The sequence below is a fragment of the Phaethon aethereus genome, assembly GCF_964289735.1.
Source record: "Phaethon aethereus genome assembly, chromosome: 15".
In the NCBI taxonomy this organism is placed as follows: Eukaryota; Metazoa; Chordata; class Aves; order Phaethontiformes; family Phaethontidae; genus Phaethon; species Phaethon aethereus.
The window spans coordinates 4704574-4723188 of NC_138591.1; the positions used below are offsets into that span (position 1 = coordinate 4704574).

Consider the following 18615-nt stretch of genomic DNA (forward strand, 5'->3'; position numbering starts at 1 on the left):
TATTCCCCTCCCTCCCAGCCCCAAGACATTCCATTGGAAAAGATATTAAAAAAAAATAAAACATCCATGATTACCTGATACTGCCACAGAGGGAACACTTGGTTCTCCATAGCCAAATTCATTGACAGCCACCACCCGAAATTCATAGGTCACACCCTGCTTCAGCTTGTCTAGGCCAACTGTGTAGGAGGTAGCACTGCGTGGGATGTCCTTCACGAACATATCCCACAGCCCTTCATCTGGGAAAAGAGCAAGGAGAGAAATGGCATGGACTGTGTGACTTGGCATTTCCTTTTGCCCGTTGAAAAAACTCGTCATTAATGGTGCGTTTCAATCACAGGCAGTAGACATGCTTACCTGAAGGCTGCTCAGTGATACACACAAATGTCAGAATGCCCTGCCAGACCCCGTCTGGAAAGGCATTTATTCATGATGGGGGTCTTATAATAGTCCAGATGGAAGAGATCTCCTCTAAAACCTGCAGCAGCACCCACAGCGAACTGAGCTGGTGACAGCAGCTGCCAGCCACCCGGGTCCCTCTGATCAGGTAAGGTCACCGCATCAGCATGCCTGTTATTTGACAGAACAAGCAAACCCAAAGCAACCTGCTGCGTTAACGAGTCCTAATCGCACGGGTTTTGCCTGTTTTTCACATTGCAAAGCTGACTTCACTAGCCGAGTGCGTAGGCTAAGCTTTGCAAAGTAATGTAAGATTTGGGTCTTGGCAGAAAGTACTGTGGCCTCGCGTGAACTGGTGCCTGGTGGACTGGTGTCACTGGGGTGCCGCTTGCTTCACAATATCAATAGCGATACGTCCTTTGCACGTGCTGGCCCGCAGAGTGAGGCAGTGGGCACTGCACTTCTGGGCCACGCATTTTTAAATGGGAATGAGTTTTTGTTTGCATTCTAAACCTCTCAAAGTTGCTAGAAACACAATGCCATTCTGATGAGCATGTTTTGGTAGGGTAACCTCGGTTCTCAACAGCCACGTTGACATTGATGCTGGCACACATCCTGACCAGGCACTGTTCTGGTCCCTGATCCATACCTGTAACCTCATATTCACTTGACTACAATGGAAAGAACTTTCAACAAGACGGCTGCTCTTACCAGTAAGAAGAAAACCAACTATAATTAAAAATGCCAGTCAATAGTTTTGAGCACAGGAATCAAACATTAATCTAAACAGACTGCTTTTCAGTAAAAATTGGTGGCCAGCGCTTTCGCTGACAAAATGGGAGTTACTGTCTACGCACGGGACCAGACTCTCAGCTAGTCTAAGCCAGAGTAGCTCTTACAGATCTGACCTCGTAAGTATCCCATTGGGCTTCTACTTTTAGTTATCAAAGCTGTTCGAGCAATGTCTATTTTTCCCTGCGTGTCCCACAGCAATGGGAATATGATGACCACCTCTGCATAGATACGACTCCAGCTCAGGAGCTGCCTACTTTGAAAGAAAGCCCTCTGCACTCTGAGATTCGAGCATCAGCATGACTTCTGTAGCTTGAGGTGTTATCAAGGCAACAACAAAGCAGGAGCCAGCAGCACTACCCTCAGTGACTTTTTTCGCTGCTGCAATTTAAGGCAGGAATCTGTTCTCATTTGCTTTGCATTTACCCAACTGTAAACTGATTGAAGCCACCGCGGCGATTCCAGAGCTGTGCTGGTGTAACAAAGCAAAATTTGGCCCTCGGCCTACTTCTGTGCAACAGGGAATAGTAGCAAAGATGGATTGATTAACACTGCAGGTGCATTTCCATGTGAATGTTTTAACTTTGGCATCAGTAAATATTGGCTCAGTAATTTGTGCTGTGCTGCACGTCTAGCAGCACACACAATGACTAGCAACCCCCAAACTACATCTTTTCTGATCATGAGGATTGGCAGTCTCAGTGGATGCAAAAAGCAGGCTGAAATGTTATTGTTCCAGCTACATTTGAGAAATACCAAAGAACAATAAAAATAGGTAATTTTTCTGTCATGCTTAAAATTCAGACCAATACTTTATTCACCAGCATGATCAGAGCATAATGAAGTTATCATAATGTACCATTGTTATGTATTAGTTGGATATTACAATGGCTATAAAACAAGAGATAAAATATTGACTTCCCTTTTTACAGGGCAATAGAAGGCAAGATTATTTCTACCATGTAAACTTACAGTGTAATAAAAAGGGAGCTTGGGATTTAGCTTCTCTGAAGAGGGTGGAGTGAGGGATGCATTTTCAAAGTTAGATTGTTGCAGCCACCAATACACTAGGAAGATGCATCTCAGACTATAAAATATTGCCATAATTGCTAGAATTGCCTGAGCTTTCATAAACACATTTGTAAACAGCAATAAGAGAATTTGAGCCCATTGTGAATTGTCTGAAAAGCAATTTGTTTGCACTGAAAGCCACCTAAATGGGGGAAGAAAAGGCAACAATAAAAATGAATGTTCAACACTCATCGCGACAAACACAACCGTTCACACACGCACTTTCTCACACATTTTCTCATACCTATGAGGGTGCACAGTGCAGAATATCCAATAGACCAAGAAGTGTAAATTTAACCACTCTGTAAAGCTTGCGATAAGTTGGGAAAACTACCCTTGAGAAGTCAACATTGCATTTCCACCTCTGTGTCCCCTTGGCTATGGTGGCAATGGTGTGGGGCAGCAAAGGGTGCTGGTGGATGTTTCTTCAAGAGGGATTCCTGTCTCACAGGGGCTCAGAGGTGGTTCAGCTGGTGGCCATATCTTCTCTGGCTCAACCACATTTCATACATTGAAAGAGTCCCTGCCCAAACTTTTTTTCTGGAATAGGAAACAGGGCTTGGCCAAGATGGGACCCAGTGTGTGATCCTTGGGATCCCAGAGAGGTGCTGATGCAGCTACAGTGGTCAGAAGTGCTGCAGGGTGACAGTCTGGAAAGGGGGACATCCTTATGTCTTCCCACTGCTGACTCCAAGCAAATGCTATGCACATGATAGTCCATGGCTTCTCAAGCCCTGGCCAGCAAGGTTTTTAATTCCAGAGCCTCAATTAATTAATTTTCTCTCCATCTGGAATGTTCAGGTCCCTTTTTGTACACAGAGATTGCAATCAGATATATCCAAACTAAAAAAGCATTTTATTTCAACAGTGAACTTTGCGATTAAATATTGAACAGACACTTGTGAATTCATTCACCATCCCTCAAAACTAGGTTTGCTCTAAACGTTAGAAGTTCAGCTGAAAGAGAATTCATTAGAAGGTCACCTGTGATAGCAAAGATTGGCCTTTAAGTTCAGTAGAAAATCATTAGTACACTGTACACAGCATTTTCCACTCAGTTTAGGGAGGAAAGATGGGCATGCCATGGTTGGGATATCAACCGGATATTAACTCATAGAAACCACCGAGCAAAGCAAAGTTTGCAGCCCTGGACTCCTGCAAAGAGGCGCGAGGCTTGGTCAGCCCCAGCCCACTCCTGATTAATGTCCTGAGAAAGGCAGCAGGGCTGGCCCTGGGCATGCATCTGTACTGCTCGCAAATGCTTTTCCTTCAATAACATCCATCCCTTTCTTCATTTCAAATTGCCTTTTTGACAAAGGCCTAAACGTCTGACGGAAAAGGGAGGGTTCCTCAAAAAAATCAGTTTTTCTTTGCTTCTTGTTGCTATCAATGCTTCACCAGACCCTGCCCCAGCCTTATTTCATCTTTATCTCCCATCCTTGACTTCTCCATCCATTTTGGAAGTGAGGCACATGCATGGGGAGAAGGTCTGAATGACGGGGGAAGGTGAAACCACCTCTGACCTCGCATGATGTCCTGGCCAGGCGCTGGCCATCCCGTGTCGGCGAGGAGCAGCACTGCAGGCCAAAGCCACACGCAGAGCCACAGGCCACAGCCACACATGGCGCCACAGGCCGCAGCCACACGCAGAGCCACAGGCCGCAGCCACACACAGCGCCACAGGCCACAGCCACACGCAGCGCCACAGGCCGCAGCCACACACAGAGCCACAGGCCGCAGCCACATGCGGTGCCACAGGCCAGCCTGGCTTCACGGGCCGTTAGATGGGGTCTCCACGCTGAATAAAACCATCAGTAAGTAATGAAGGCTCCTGGCTCTGCTGACTCAGGCCGCTAAAAAACAACGGCCGTGCTGCGGCTGGGGAGGTGGAAAGCTGTGGCTTATTTGGGGCCTAAATGGCGGCCTTCCCCTCTTGGAGTAAGAGGAGAGCCATGCCGTAAAACTTCCTTCTAATTATGTATTAGGAGGTTTATGAGGGGAGAAGCTGCTGAGAGTTAAGGATCGGCTGAATGCGCCTAGTGTTCCTTCTGCAGAGGACAAAATTAAAATGTGGATGTATTTGTCAGAGGTGAAGGACTGGATTATTATGCAATCTAGCGGAAGGACAAGAATGGGAAGTGAAGGCTGACAAACTGTCATCCTCGGCATGTCGTTCACGAACGGAGGTGAACCAAAGGCCCCATGGCAGATGCCGGCAATGCAGCTGCACCCTTCACTTTGAATTTACTGACTTTTGCTGGTTTGTGTCTGTGTTTGACACTGCACTCCCTCATTTGTTTAAAAATGAATAGAAAAGGAAGAAAACATAAAAACATTACTCAAGACACCAGAAAGGAAACTAAAGCAAGATCTGCCCTCGGGGTGTGGGAAGCGAAAACCAGCATCTCTGGGAAGGACAATCCCCACTTCAAGTAGACAGGTTCTTCTCCAAAACATCTGCTGCCTTCATGGAACTGATCATCTTGGGGAGCAAAAGAAAACACTTTCCTGACTTGTCTAGGTCCTAAGCTCGCGATTTGTGTCTGACCTGAGGCTTAACTGGCTTGTTCATGCCAGCCAGAATGCTAGAAATATTATTATTGGAAGCATGTTAAGATGCAATTCTCTCCCACTCAGCTTAAGCCATCTCCTGCTTGGGAAAAACAAACTAACCCTAAACACACAGTGGGGAGAGGAAGCAGAAGAGGAAATCTGTATCAGCTTGTCCTGGGTCAGAAGTTTTTTCTGAGGTGACACAAGCCATGAAGCAGGTTGACCGAACACCTACACGGCTGCCCTGAAGCTCAGCATGACCGCAGGAGGCAAATACATGCATGAAGGTGTCTTGCTTGGCAGTTGCATATCCACATGCTCTCCTGGCACCGTGGATCCCTGGGGCATTATGCAAAACCACCCGCTTTGTAGATTGGGGGTAACTGGGAAGGAAAGTCTGTGTGAGACTGCTTAGTGCTTTACAGGCCACACGCCTACCATTAAAGCACAATCCAGAGAGGAGACTTGGATGCGGCACGAGGCTGGGAAAAGAGGGGCAAAACCAGCTTCTCCACTCCCTCCGGCAGCACTGGGAACCTTGACATTGTTGTGTCATTCCTGAGTTTTCCTCTGTATGTAAAAACTGAGGACACTATATAATACCTGTTCCTTAGCCAGCCTAGTTGATAGCTAGGGAGTGCTCACGATGGCAGTGACAGAGGCTGCTGCTTAATTACATTTCTTGTAATGCACAGGGAGCTGAACTGGAATCCATTTCTCCAGGGACAGAGAAGTTGAAGGAAAAGAAAAACCCTTCTGTTTCTGTAATGTCTTCCTCTAGCACAGATCAGTCTAGAAAAAATGTCGATTCACCTGCTCCATCCCTGTGTCTAAGTATATTCAAAATGCAGAGGAGATAGTCAGTGTGGTCACCTTCCATAAATCCGGGAAAGAAACAGGGAGATCAAATGAACAATCTCAGCTGCCTGCTGCCACCACTGCTAAACCCAGCAGGGCGGCTGGAGCCCTGGGAGACACAGCAGGGCACCAAAAAACTCAAAGGGAAGTGATAAAAGGGGGTAGAGTTTGCCATTTCTGACAGAAAGCCATCCTCTGACTCTGATGGAAGAGTCTTGGCAGGGAGCTACAGCAGGGAAAATGAGATGATACAGCATTTAACGTTTGGGGTAATGAGGCCTATAATAGATGACACTTGAGATGTGAAACACTAAGGTAGTGGTATTGCATTTAAATATTGGCAACAAGCTAAAGCTTTTCATCTGACTGTTCAATGCCCCTTTTTTGATCTCAGAAGGATGAATATCTTTTTCTTCCTTGATTTTATGTGAAGGGCACAAGTCAACTGCTCTTCTCTTAGACAACAACTCCTTAAAAACAAAGGTTGCTCCAACCCACGCTCTACTACCCATATAAATCAACGTGTAGAAGCAAATTCTTAGGATCATATTAAAGGAGAAGCTGCTCTGAATGACCAGCCCTGACAGGAAGAATTAGTTCCCTGCTTTTGTTAAGCTCCTAATTCCAATTTCAAACTCCTCCATGCAGAGATGAGGAAGTAAAGCAGCACAGAAAGGAAGCTGGTGCTTGGGTGAAATAACCAAACTTTCCAATTAGTCTGTCCCCTCTCCTGGATCATGTTTCGCGCTTCCCCTACAGCTGCAACCAGAACGAAGCACACAAATGCCTAATTCATTTGCTACAGCAGCATGAATAGGATTAAAATAATCTGAAGAGGAATTAAATGCCTCAACAGTCAGGTTGCAAGAGCAGGAGAATAAGACCTCTTCTGTGTGTTTCCAGGATCAGTGGAGTGGGGCCAGCAGGAGTGACCCAGGGCTAATGCAGCTCAGACCTGCCTTGGAGGGACTATTTTCTTCCTACTCAAAAAGAGTGGGCCACAAATCCTATAGCCTTAGCCATGAACCATAAAATATTCACACCCAACGCAGAGAGAAGCCCAGGAACATCACATGAGTCTGCAACGTCACCACTCAGATGAGTTGAATTTCCAGCTTGGAGACAACCTGTGCATGAGCTGCAGGTTTCCCTCTAAAATACTCTTACTCAAAACATCCTGTTTGGGGAAACATAAGCTGGCAAGCAAGCTTCAGTGAACAGCTTTGGTTCAACTTGCTATCTAAACAATGTTGTTAAAATAAGTCAGAGTATTTTCTACCTACGAAGAAATAAGGGCAGAAATCAATAAGCTGACGTAAGAAAAATAGAAGCACAGTGATGTCATGCCTCTAATAAAAAAAAAAACAAACCTTCCTCACTCTGGGAAACTCCAGTGACTTGAGAAGGTACATACTTTTCTCGACTTTGTTTTGAAAATAATTGTCAAGTTAAAGGACAGAAATGAGGAAAAAATTTCAGGGTCACAGCAGAGTCTCACTACAGAGCACATTCTATCAGATGCAAGTGTGGAAATCTGCATCTTCAGTGATGACCACAGAAACGCAGGCTATTATTTTGTTACTTGTCTGGTTAAATGTAGTTAAAATCCTGGGTTTTAAATGCAACCTCACATTCAAGACACATACAAGAAACAGTTAGGATCCTTCATATAATCAAACAGATAAACATTCATTTAATCAATATATAATCAAGCCACACGCAAGCACCTAGAAGTAAAAAAGGAAAGAACAAGCAGCCAACATGGATATGTCAAGTATAAATCATGTCTAATTTCCTTCTGTGGCAGGGTAGTAGACCTTGTCAATAGAGGAGAAAGAGCAGACATCATCTATCCTGACTTCAGCAAAGCTTTTGACATCGTGACATTCAAACATGGGCTACGTGAAACAAGTATCTGGTAGATGCATCACCAGCTGGAAAATTGTACTCGACGAATAGTTATCAACATTCACTGTCAGAGCGGAGGGGAATTATCGAGTGAGATTACACAGGGGTCCGGCAGCGTTCACTATTTTTTCTTAATGACTTGGTTACCAGAAAGTGTGCGCTTATTGAATTTGCAAGGGGTACCAAGCTGGGAGAGGCTGCGAACAGGCTGGAGCATTTGCCTACATTTAAAATGACCGTGTCCAGCTGGGGATATATTCTGGAAAAAGCAGAGAGCAGCTTCAGCAAGACGCAAGTCTCAGAAGCAAAGGAGCTCTGGGAAAGCAACGAGAAAAACTGTGGTGATGAGGGGATTCCTTCCCCCTGACAATGCTCTCCCTGCAGAATGAATGGAGAAGGTGACATGTACGTGGTGCTGAAGTCCTGGCCCTGTTATTAACAGTAAAATAATAACTAGCTGCTGTGTTCTGCTGTAGAAGAGAACAGACTTCTATCTGTGGTCCTCAAAATACAATTTGCAAGTACTCATTGGTCCTTGTGCATGAAAGATGCTGTAAGCATTTATGTGAGTTTTAATTATTAACTATATTAGCTCATCAGTTGGATGATTTACCAGTGATGTAGCACAGCAGAGCACTCAGGGTAATTTTCTGTGACTACTCCTAAACAGGAGAAAATCTGCTAAACACATAATAAACCAGCAACGGTTTACTGCTGGTGACAGGGCTCTCTCACAAAATCCCATTACCTTACTGGAATGACAAACACCCTTGCCACTGTGGGATGGCTTTCAGCGTGGATTGAAGGCAGAGAACTCATGACACCAAGCTCTCTGTGTTTCCCATGGCTTACCCGAGGGTCGTGCCTCTATAATGTACCCAGTCGTGGGTTTTTCTCCTGAATCTCCCTCAGTCCATTGTAGCGTCAGCCCAGAAGCAGATTTTGTCACCAGAATTTCCTGAGGGGAGCCGGGAGACCCTGAAAGATGAAAGGAGAATAGCAAATGGTGGCAGTATCACAGACAGACTGCAATATTCATTTCTTCTACTGGTATAGGGCGGGAAAGATCTAGAAGTACTGGTCAACATATATGCAACACAACCCAGCTCAATGGGCTATTGATTTTTCACTAGTTCTAGTGCCAGCAGTTACATATCAATGGCTGGGTTTTACAGGTACCTGTGTTAAGCAGGAAAGAGCAAAACCACTCTCATTTTAACATATGCATTTAACAATACGCATTAGCATATCTGCAGCGTTTGCACATTGCCACTGCTATTTCTGACTTCAGAGGTGAAACCAGCCTCCGAGTTTCAGGGAATGGTTCGTGGGGACAGCTGCCTGCCCATTCACTTGGGAAGATGCCACAGCCACGTTAGGATCCCTGCTTTATACTCTCTGTGGTGGGGCAGGAGAGTGAGACTGCGGATCCACAGTGCTGCTGCCCCAGGATAATGGCCATGGAGGGTACTGTGATAAAATGAAAGCTTGCTGGTACCCAGAAGGGTGGAACTGCCACATCTGGCTCTGATGGAGGAAGTAAATATTTCCCTGAGCTGGAAAAGAAGCAAAAATCAGTACTGTGACCATTGCACTGATGTTCTGTGATTTACCAGACAGGCTGGTATCATTGGAGGGCATTTACCTTGTTAGATTATCTGTTTATCAAAATCACCTATCAAATAAGAAAACCAACTCTTTTGGTACAGGCATCGAACCAAGCGGGGAACGCTGACGCTGCTCCTCTTGACACATCAGGAAATGCACGGACCTCCCCCTCTGCATGAGCCCAAGTGTCAGGGGAGAGTAATTGTAAATTCTTTCTGGGTTTTGTTTTTTTTTTTTTTTCATCCAGGAACCTCTGCTGGTTTTGGCAGAGTTATTCCAGTTTTGACTCCACCGCAGAGCAGTACAGTCAGAATTAATGCGCTGTGCTGTCAGGATGCAGCTTTGAAATCCCTGGCTAGCCCATTTGTGTTATGATTTATTCACACTGTTCTGTTTATTTGCATCAAACTTCTAGATTTCAGGAAAAAAGGAAACATGTTTTTCATGGGCAGTTGTGAAATCCACTGAATCATGTCCTGAGCTCCTGTGACTCAACTTCTCCTTGGCTTGGAAATTCATGTTAAGTCCTGAGTGCGCTATTCCCCGCTGTTGGACTATGTTTGTGTAACGGATCTGGCTTGCGACGCGGTTTTATGGCTCCACTTACCTTCTGCTGGCCCAGCTGTGACGTTGGCTTGCAGTTCAGGTCCATAGGCGATGGTTCGGGCTTGCACTCTGAATAAATAGGTCATGCCTTTGGTGAGATCTCGGACCTTCAGCCAGCGTTGCCAGTTCCCTTTAATGTCCACAGTCACCACCTTACTCACCCCTGCAACAGCCACACAGATTAAAAAAAAAAAGAGAAAGTTGCCACGCAAAAAAAGAAATCAAGTGGAGCTTATTACATCTAGATGGTAAGTAAAATTATCTAACAGTTTGCTAAGAAAGTATTTCTTACAATTAGCAGGAGTTTAAGTAGTGATAATAGCCAATTTTCAGCACTGATAAGTATAATTAGAGTTTAAGCTTGATAAGTGGGTACTGACAAGAAAAAAACCTTACAACACAACTGGGAAATTACCAAGAGAGTACACACAACTTCACTAATTATTCTGGGAAGAAAGGCAGAGGTAAATGAAGAGGACTGCATGCTGCAGACTGCTTCCTAAGCAAGTATTTCTCCACTGCTGCTTTGCCAAGTAACCTGCAACATTGCCTGGAGGAGGAAACAAGGGCCAGCTTCTTCCCTTTCGTCTTGTCCTGTCATTTCTACCATTGCCAAGTGAATCCGGAATGAAGGATGTGTATCTCACAGGTAACTTGCGGGTATAAATGCCACTGCAATAGGGGAGGCAATCAAAGCACTATTAGCCCGGACAAGGCTGAAGTCACGACTTGTGTTTCACTCTTCTCACTCTCTAAGAATTTTTCTTACACAGATGAATTAAAATCAGTGCTGTTTCCTTCATCAAAGTTCATAGCTAGTTTCATATTTATGTTCTTAAGGCTGCATAAATGGCAGAGCGGCAATGAGTACTTTGAAAACAAAACAAAAAAAATCTAGTTTTCATTGAAATTTTCTAAAGGTAAGTCAATGGAAAGAATTTGATTTATAAAACATTTTACAGACAAGAAGTTCCAATTTACAGAGTCCTTTTGGCATTTTTCTGGTTCTCTAGATGTACACAACACATTTCAAACCAAGAAGATAGGAAGTGGGAAAAGGGTTTTCCCACTAGAGAAGGCTGCTTGCTAGTTTGTCTTTCCAGAAAAATGCAGCAGGAAGATGTTTCTCAATCCAGATGCTTATTTTATGCAAATCAAGATTCTTCTTTCAGTTTTTATCAGTTAAATAAAGAATAATGTCCAAGCGATTTCTGTTCAAAGTTTTCTCCCAGATACAATTTATAACTCAGGGAATCTTTCCTTGTTTAACGAGGAAGCAGTAAAAGTGCTCCCTCCTTCCCTAGGTCTACTATTTCATTTCTCCGAGACAAATCAGGAAGCATTTGTCATTTTGAAGTTATGTTCCAAAAACAAACAAAAAAAAGGAACTGTTAAAAAAGGCTCCAGGGCAATTTTGTTGTCTATTATTGTGTAAAACATAACACTGTAAGGCTTAAACAAGAAAAGGTCAAACAGGGAGAACACTGTGCTAAAGAACAGAGCGCTGTTAGAAAGTTTTGCAAAATGTGCAGGTTTTAAGCAGTGGCTTGTAAGCGGGAAGGCAGGAGGTGTCACAATGGCAAGGATGCTCAGCCGAAAATCACAAATGGGTGTAAAGTCAAAAGATGCAGGAAAAAAGCTCCAGGGGGTCTGGTCCATTCATATTGTTGCACTGTAGTGCTGGCATGGAGGAACGCAAGACCCAGGGCCGGAAAGACCCTCCGGGATAGTGGGGTCTGGCAGCTGCCAGCCCCCTAAGCCTCGCTGCCTGCATTCAGCACTGTTACGTGCTCCATATTCAAATGAGTTTGGCTCTACCTTGCTCTCTAAATAAAGGAGCAAGGTGGCTTTTCTGTTGGAGGAAAATGATGGCATCACGGGAGGGATTGCTTATCATGGCAGGAGAATAATTATGTTTGCTGCAAGCAAAATGTTGGCACAAGAGCGATTGGGTAGAAAATGGAAAATAAATTTAGGCAAAAATTTAGAATCAGAGGAAAAGCCCTCCATAGCCTTCCTATTCGCATCAGAAATCTTCTACAGGAGGAGAGACAAACTGGAGTCAGAGATAGCATGCAGGCAGGGCAGAGGGGGAAGAGAAGAAAAGAAAACAAAGATTCTGAGACTGTTAAGTCAAATGCACGCAGAGAAAACACGATCTGACACCTCCATATTTTCAGGGGAAAAAAAGTATTCTTAAATATTGTGTAGGAGTGAATAAAAGGCAGGAAATGCCCAAACAGCCCAAACCTCCTGCATACCCTGTGCTCAATCCTTGGTCAGAATTAGAAATGCTTTCTGCATTAGCAATTTGTGCTCAGACCTGCCAGCTGTAAAGGCTGAAAGTGCTTTTATTCTCATGTTTTCATTCCTGAGTATAACTTTCTCGGTGCATGAGACATGGATATTCAGACAATATAGATCTTTATTCCTTACAGATGAAGGAAATACAAGTGATTGATATCCTTATTTCTTTGGAAAAGAGTTTAAAATGGATTGGCAATGGCTGAAATTACTCTCCCTGCTGTCACACTGCCAAAGTTGGACACCCTATTGAACTATTGGCCATCTACCAAGAATATAAAAATATTAATAAGACCATCCACAAACTTTGTAATCTTTTCTAATTCACCTTTGGAATGAATTTACATTCATTTTCAGAGAAATTGCCAAATCCTCTTCTGTTGCTGTTCTGGCAAATTGATGAAACATTTGTGGCCACCACATTGTTGTGGTCTAGCTTAAATCTAGTGCTGGGTTAAAAATGCTGCTTGAAAACTCCATGTAAACAGAAACAACTAAATCTCTGTCACAGTTATTCTCCCCTGTCAAAAGCGGCAGTGGTACCAGTGATGACTAGCACATCTGATGCCCGGGCAATCTTTGCGATAACAGAAGTGACACATGATGTGATAAGCAACACAAATGTGTCTGACGACTATTCTGGGATGGAGCCTACTCAGCAATTTCAAAGCGCAATGCGGGGAGACAATCAGGCACTCTCAGGCTGAGCTTCCTCTTCGCCCGTACCAGGTAATGACGGCAGTAAAATGACTTATCAAATCACACAGAATATAGTTTGTGCAAGAAAATGAGAGAGGACAGGCAAAAGCTATATTCCACAATATTATAGTTTGCTGAACAGTTTTGGCAAAAGCGGAATTGTTTTACTTACCCTCTGCCACCTGGCTTCTGTTGGAAAATGGCTGAGAGCAAGTAGGAAACTGGGCAGAGATAAAAGATACTACAGTGCTTTTCTGTCATTTCTCCATGAATATGTATGATTGGAGGTCTTTCTTACCCTGGATGGGAGCCAAAGGCTCATAGACTACTCGATAACCCTGCAGGACTCCATTTGCTGCTGTCGGCTCGCCCCAAGACACATTGAGTGTAGTGCAAGTGATTTCAGAGAACGCCAAGAAGCTGGGAGCACTGGGTGCTGAAAGGATTACAAAAAGATTGAAATGCAGTAGGAGGAGTCAATCTGATACACATATATATGTATAAAACATTGGTTTATTTGCCCAGCATAAATCTAAATGAAACAAGCTGAGAATGGGATTTGTCAATGGTATCCAAATGTCCTGCAATCAATCAGAAAACCAGCCCGTCCTAAGAAATGCAGCCACCCAGCTGCAAAGCTGAACCTCAGAAGCGAGTGAGGCAGTAGGACACAGAAGGAAAAGACCCTCAGAAGGGCACTACGTGAGCATACAGCCCCAGTGAACACCTCCTCTTCATAGCCACGAGCGAGGGTATTGCCTTCTCCCTGTGCTGGCGTGCTCCCACCACAGTCACACCCAGCACAGAGACAGCTCAGTCTGACTGGTGGCTTACAAAAAAAAAAAAAAAAAAAAAAAAAAAAAAAAGCACAGTAATTCTCTCGTAGGACTGTTTGGGGAATTCGCAAGCACTGGAAACAAGTTCCTTCAGATTTTCAGGTGTGATAGTAAAGGCCAGAAACAGACCTACAGGCAGTTCCCTTCTGAATCACCTTGTGAAGGGATCGCTCCTTCTGCCAGTCCATTCTTTTTTCCGCTGTATCTCTCGCTTTCGCACATGGTCCACTTATTTGTTCCCTTTTTTCCCTTCCAAGACCATTACAATGTAATGACACATCCAAAAGCTAAACCTAAACACCAGTGCCCTCCTGCATCCACCCATTTCCCTTAGCCACTGCCCAGTTACATGCTGGTCATCACCAAGTCCATGCTTTGAGACAAGACAACGATCCCATACCCGCCTGGTGCGTCCTGCCCTGCGAGGGGCTGCTCCTGGGGCCGTCCCCAGCTGCGTTGAAGGCAGAGATGCAGACCATGTACTGCGTGTGGCTGGTCAGGTTTTTGAGCCGGACAGTTGTCTCTGGGAGGAAAAGGACCTTCACTTTCTCCGTGCCATTTTGGATGTCGCTCTCCCAGTAATAAATCTGTTGGGACAGTGAGATGTTTTAGTATATCCTACACCTAGAAAATTTCTGGGCATTGCAGCTATAAAAGATCAGGAAGAAGGCACAGTCTCGCTCCGGACTCCTCCGTTAAATGGGACTACTAATGCTTTTCACCACATGCCCAGTCTTTTCTCTTCCTTTGGCAAATTCCCCCCAAGTCCAGTGACCATGTAGCTGAGTACATCACTCAAAAATAAAGCACAGGCTGAAGAATATGGCCTAATGACAGCAGATATGAGCTGCCAGAGTGCAGCATGAGAGGTCAGTTTTTAAATTTTCCCTGAAATGAGGGAGATGCCTGTCAGCAGTGGTGTCCCGATATGATGGTCCATAATTCACCTCTGTATGCACACGATGGTTTCACCATTTGTGTTCACAGGACAGCCAAGCAAATGCCTTCCTGAAGAGGGTAATAAAGACTTTCCCTACAGTTCCTTGAGGTGCATTTCCCCATTCTTCCCCTTCATAATTTTTTTCCTGATGCCATAAAATTAGGCTTTGGAGAAGACATTTCCAAGAGCAAAAGTGGTGCCAGCCCTACTTATTGGACAGGTCTGGCAGTGAGAGCATTACAACAGGCCATAGCAAGCCAGCAAGTCGAGAGAACGAGCCAAGGCAAGACTCCACCTTGGCTCTACAAGCCAAGCTGTTAGAGCCGTCTATATACGTACAAAAGAAAAAGAACATGAATTGATATATAAGGATGCTTGTTACTGCCAAGAAGGGATGCCAGATTATTCACATTGGCTTGGCTTTTCTTCGCTTATGGACCTAAATTCATCAAGAGAGGCAGAGCCAGACACTGAACCCAAGCCAAGCTTCAGTGTTTGTAGATTTGCCCATTTCCACTCTCTGAGGGTCCATTCTCATGCTGGAGAAGCTAAACAACATGCCTCTGCAACGTGCTCATCTCCTATGAACCAAATGCAATTAATGCTATGATTTAATTCTGTTAGAGTTAAGGAAATGAAATAATTCTTCCGAAATCTGACCTGGCTCAGGCTTCCAGCTTGGAGAAAGTTCTGCTTTTCCTAATGGTTTGTAACATTTGATAGATAGAAAGCTCAGTTAATTTTCTTCAGCACTTTTCTTACCCTTAGCTCTTGTGTGTCTGTTGCTTTTTGGAGCAGATATGTTGCCTGCATAAGTGGAGCTGCCTCCTTATCTGCGTACCCTGTTTCCCCACGCTCTCCTCCACAAATAGCAACACACTTCCCCCCACGCACACCCCCCCCCCCCCATCTCATTCTCTTTCTTTTGGTTTTGGGACTTAGTGCCATTTCTGTAATGCAGTCTGAATGCTGTTTTAATTTTCCTTATAGCTCTACAAACTACAGTTGCCATCACTCTATCTCACAAGTAATAGCAACGCCAAGCAAGATAAATGAAACCAGTAGAAACAGGAGGATTGCCTTGTAGCCTTGAATGTTCCCATTTTGGCTGTCGGCAGGAGGGGGGTCCCAGGTGAGCTCCAGCTGGCTTGCAGAAAGGGAGTTTACTTGGATGTTCTGTGGGGCCAGCACTGGTGCTAGAGAGAAAGAAGGGCAGAAGAATTAATAGTGACAAGCAGAACTGGTTCATATCCAGGTTGCAATTTTCCGTTTGTGGAAGGACCCAGGACAGACTCTGTTTACGCCACAAGTCAGCCAACAGAGCCAGCCCCGGAGGGGCTGTACCATGGGGAAGTCTCAGCACACGTGGACCGAGAAACAGCCGAGCCTCCGGACGTGGTTACGTCCTGTCCCACGCGGACTGGGTTAGACACCAAATCAACTCAATCATGTCAGCAGCTTTGGAAAAGAATGGGGAATTTTGTCTTCATTCTGCGGTACCGGTTGGGGCTTGCCTTTGGCAGCAACACCGCGCTCCCGACCGACCACTCCTGAAGGTAACTGGGAGCAAGGCAGCCCCTTGCCACCATCAGCCTGGCCTCTCACTCAGCAGCAAGTCTTTGTAACAGCCTGTTTGCAACGCTCCAAGACTTTGGGCCAAAATACTGTCTAAGATTATCTCCAAAGCCAGTCAGATGCTAATCAATTCAACTAATATTTTATGTATGACAAAATGGCTTTTAGTTTGCTACTTGTTAGCTCTGCTTTGATTACACCTTCGCATATATATGCTGGTCTTTGGCTTCTGATGGCATTTCTTCTTTGCATTGTGCTTGAAAACTAATATTTGCGTGCACCTGGGTCACACCATCCTTCCCTTTGTCAGGATCCAACTTGCTGCAGGTGGATTTTCTTCCCCGGTGGCTAGCAGGGATGGTCTGCCTTCCAGACCCGCTGCCTCTGCCTCCGGCAGGTCTTAACAAAACAGCACGTGTTCTGTTTACAGAAAAGATGCCGAAGCGTGTCCTGTCCAAACCCCAGAAGCAGGAAGAGAAAGGCAGGGCAAAGGGTATGCTTCTCTTTTCTCCGCGTTCACGGTGCCGTAGCCTTCACCCAGACCACCCGAGAAAGCTGCCTCTTTTCTCTCTGCCCCTTTATGGGCCATAAATAGAAGTGATAAAACATTCACTACTCGAGTTAGATAGCCCCGGTTATCTGTTCCTCTGGAGACTTCTTTCTTTAGAGAGAATGACCTTCGTAAGTCACACTTTTCCACCAATACTCCCTCCCCCCAGAGTTATAAAATAAAATAGTAATTAACACCCACTCAGCCTGACACCAACTATTTATTTTGTTCTAACTGTGTGGTTTCCATATTATCACTGCCCACCCTGCCGTTAATGGAAATGTTAATAACCAGCGCCAGGTTGTTGTGACAGATGCTTGGGCTCATTATCAGAAATTCTTATTTACCGCTCCATTAAACGACAGAATCGCACAAAAAAACAATTCAATCAAAACTAACTGGAGGAATTTTAACAGCCACATTAATAATCCAAAACATAAATAAAGTTAATGTCTTTTGCATGTTTGCCATTGGCAACTCTATTGCAAAATTATTGCTGTACAATTAAAATGTGAAAAGCAAAATTGAAAATAGCCTTTATCCCGGTGCTCAGTTAAAACTATTTGTTTATTATATTTTTTTTGCTTCTGTTTCGGCTGGATGTAGCGGGTGCACGAGGTGACAATGACCATCAGTAAAATACAGCTTGTTCACATGGGTGCACTGGTTTAACTGCTGCCCTGCCTTCTGCACTTGGCGGAGGAGCGAAGAGAGCAGCTAGCTGGCTGGCTGTGTTCAGTGCAACACAGCGCTGCTCTGTTAAGAACCAAAAATCTCAAGATTTTGAGACTTTCACAGCACACATCAGAGTGCGAGGCCAAACCGATCACACAGTGCAAACCTGAAACTACATCTCAGAGATTTGCAGATGATGACACGCTCAGGGAAACAGGAATACGTACAATCACAGAAGAAAATGGATCACTTTAGCAATGTATTTTCTTTCTAGGTAGTGACACTACTGTCTGTCCTGAGCTGACAGCTTCAAAGTGCTCTCGATATCGAGGTCTGAAGCAGCGTCTATAATAGTGTTTTTCTTTGGTTCTCATGTGCCAGCCTGCAACAATTGCTGCTTCTGAGATGCGACCATTAGAAGAGCTGGCGTACGCAGCCAGAAAAACACCACTTTTCCTTCAAACCTTTCTGGAGCATGTCTAAGAAACACAATGGTTAAAAACTGCCGGTGATCATTCTCCAGTGACACTCTCGCTGCTGGAGCTGCACTTTTGCTGGCACGGTGGTGGAAAATTTGTTGGGAGGAGAAAAAAAAAAAAAAGACGATGTGGAAAAAGACATTTCTCTTCACTACCCCAGAGCCTCGACGAGATGCAAATTGTTTGGTTTTGTGCCCTGTGAGCCTGTCCCTCTGCTCATCTTTCAAAGGCTGATGTGTCCCTCCTTCTAAGCACAGATTTCTTGTTGACAGCAAGGGACAGCTGAAAAGTGCTGCTGATGCTTAATGTGGCTCTGTGCAGACAGCACATTACATTAAGGGTGAAAAGAAATACTTCAAAAAGAAGGAAACACATCCCTAAAGACTCTACCTGTTTGAAACCCCAAACTATTCAACTGAATGTATGGACAGCCTGTGCCAATAAAAGCAAGTACTTTTTAAAGGTGAATTCAAAAGCCTTTTACCTTCTAGGAATTCAGTTCAAGATTACCGAGCTCTGAATTTTTTCATGGCTGTTGAAATCACAAATACATAAAAAGCAAGGTTAAAGCTGCATACCTCAAACTGCTTTAGGTGTTAGTGACATTATCAACTACAGCAGGAGTGACACAGACCCCTGAGGGTCCAAACTCAGCTCTTGGCAGGTAGAAAGCATTTTACTTTCCCTGAAAAAAAAGTATGTATTCATGAAGTCTAATTCTGTGCACGCATCCTGTCTTGGAATCTCATGCAGATATCTGTA

At 44.5% G+C, this 18615-nt stretch overlaps 1 protein-coding gene across 1 annotated transcript in view; it reads right to left on the minus strand.

Moving 5' to 3' along the window:
* Positions 1-18615, minus strand: part of SDK1 (sidekick cell adhesion molecule 1) — a gene marked incomplete at its 5' end in the record, with an annotated part of 412638 nt that overhangs the window by 12674 nt on the left and 381349 nt on the right. Inside the window, 6 exons of the mRNA XM_082006804.1 lie at positions 75-239; positions 8434-8559; positions 9797-9958; positions 13097-13234; positions 14035-14221; positions 15655-15770. Coding sequence (XP_081862930.1) covers positions 75-239; positions 8434-8559; positions 9797-9958; positions 13097-13234; positions 14035-14221; positions 15655-15770 — 894 coding nt within the window. The remainder of the gene's footprint in view (positions 1-74; positions 240-8433; positions 8560-9796; positions 9959-13096; positions 13235-14034; positions 14222-15654; positions 15771-18615) is intronic.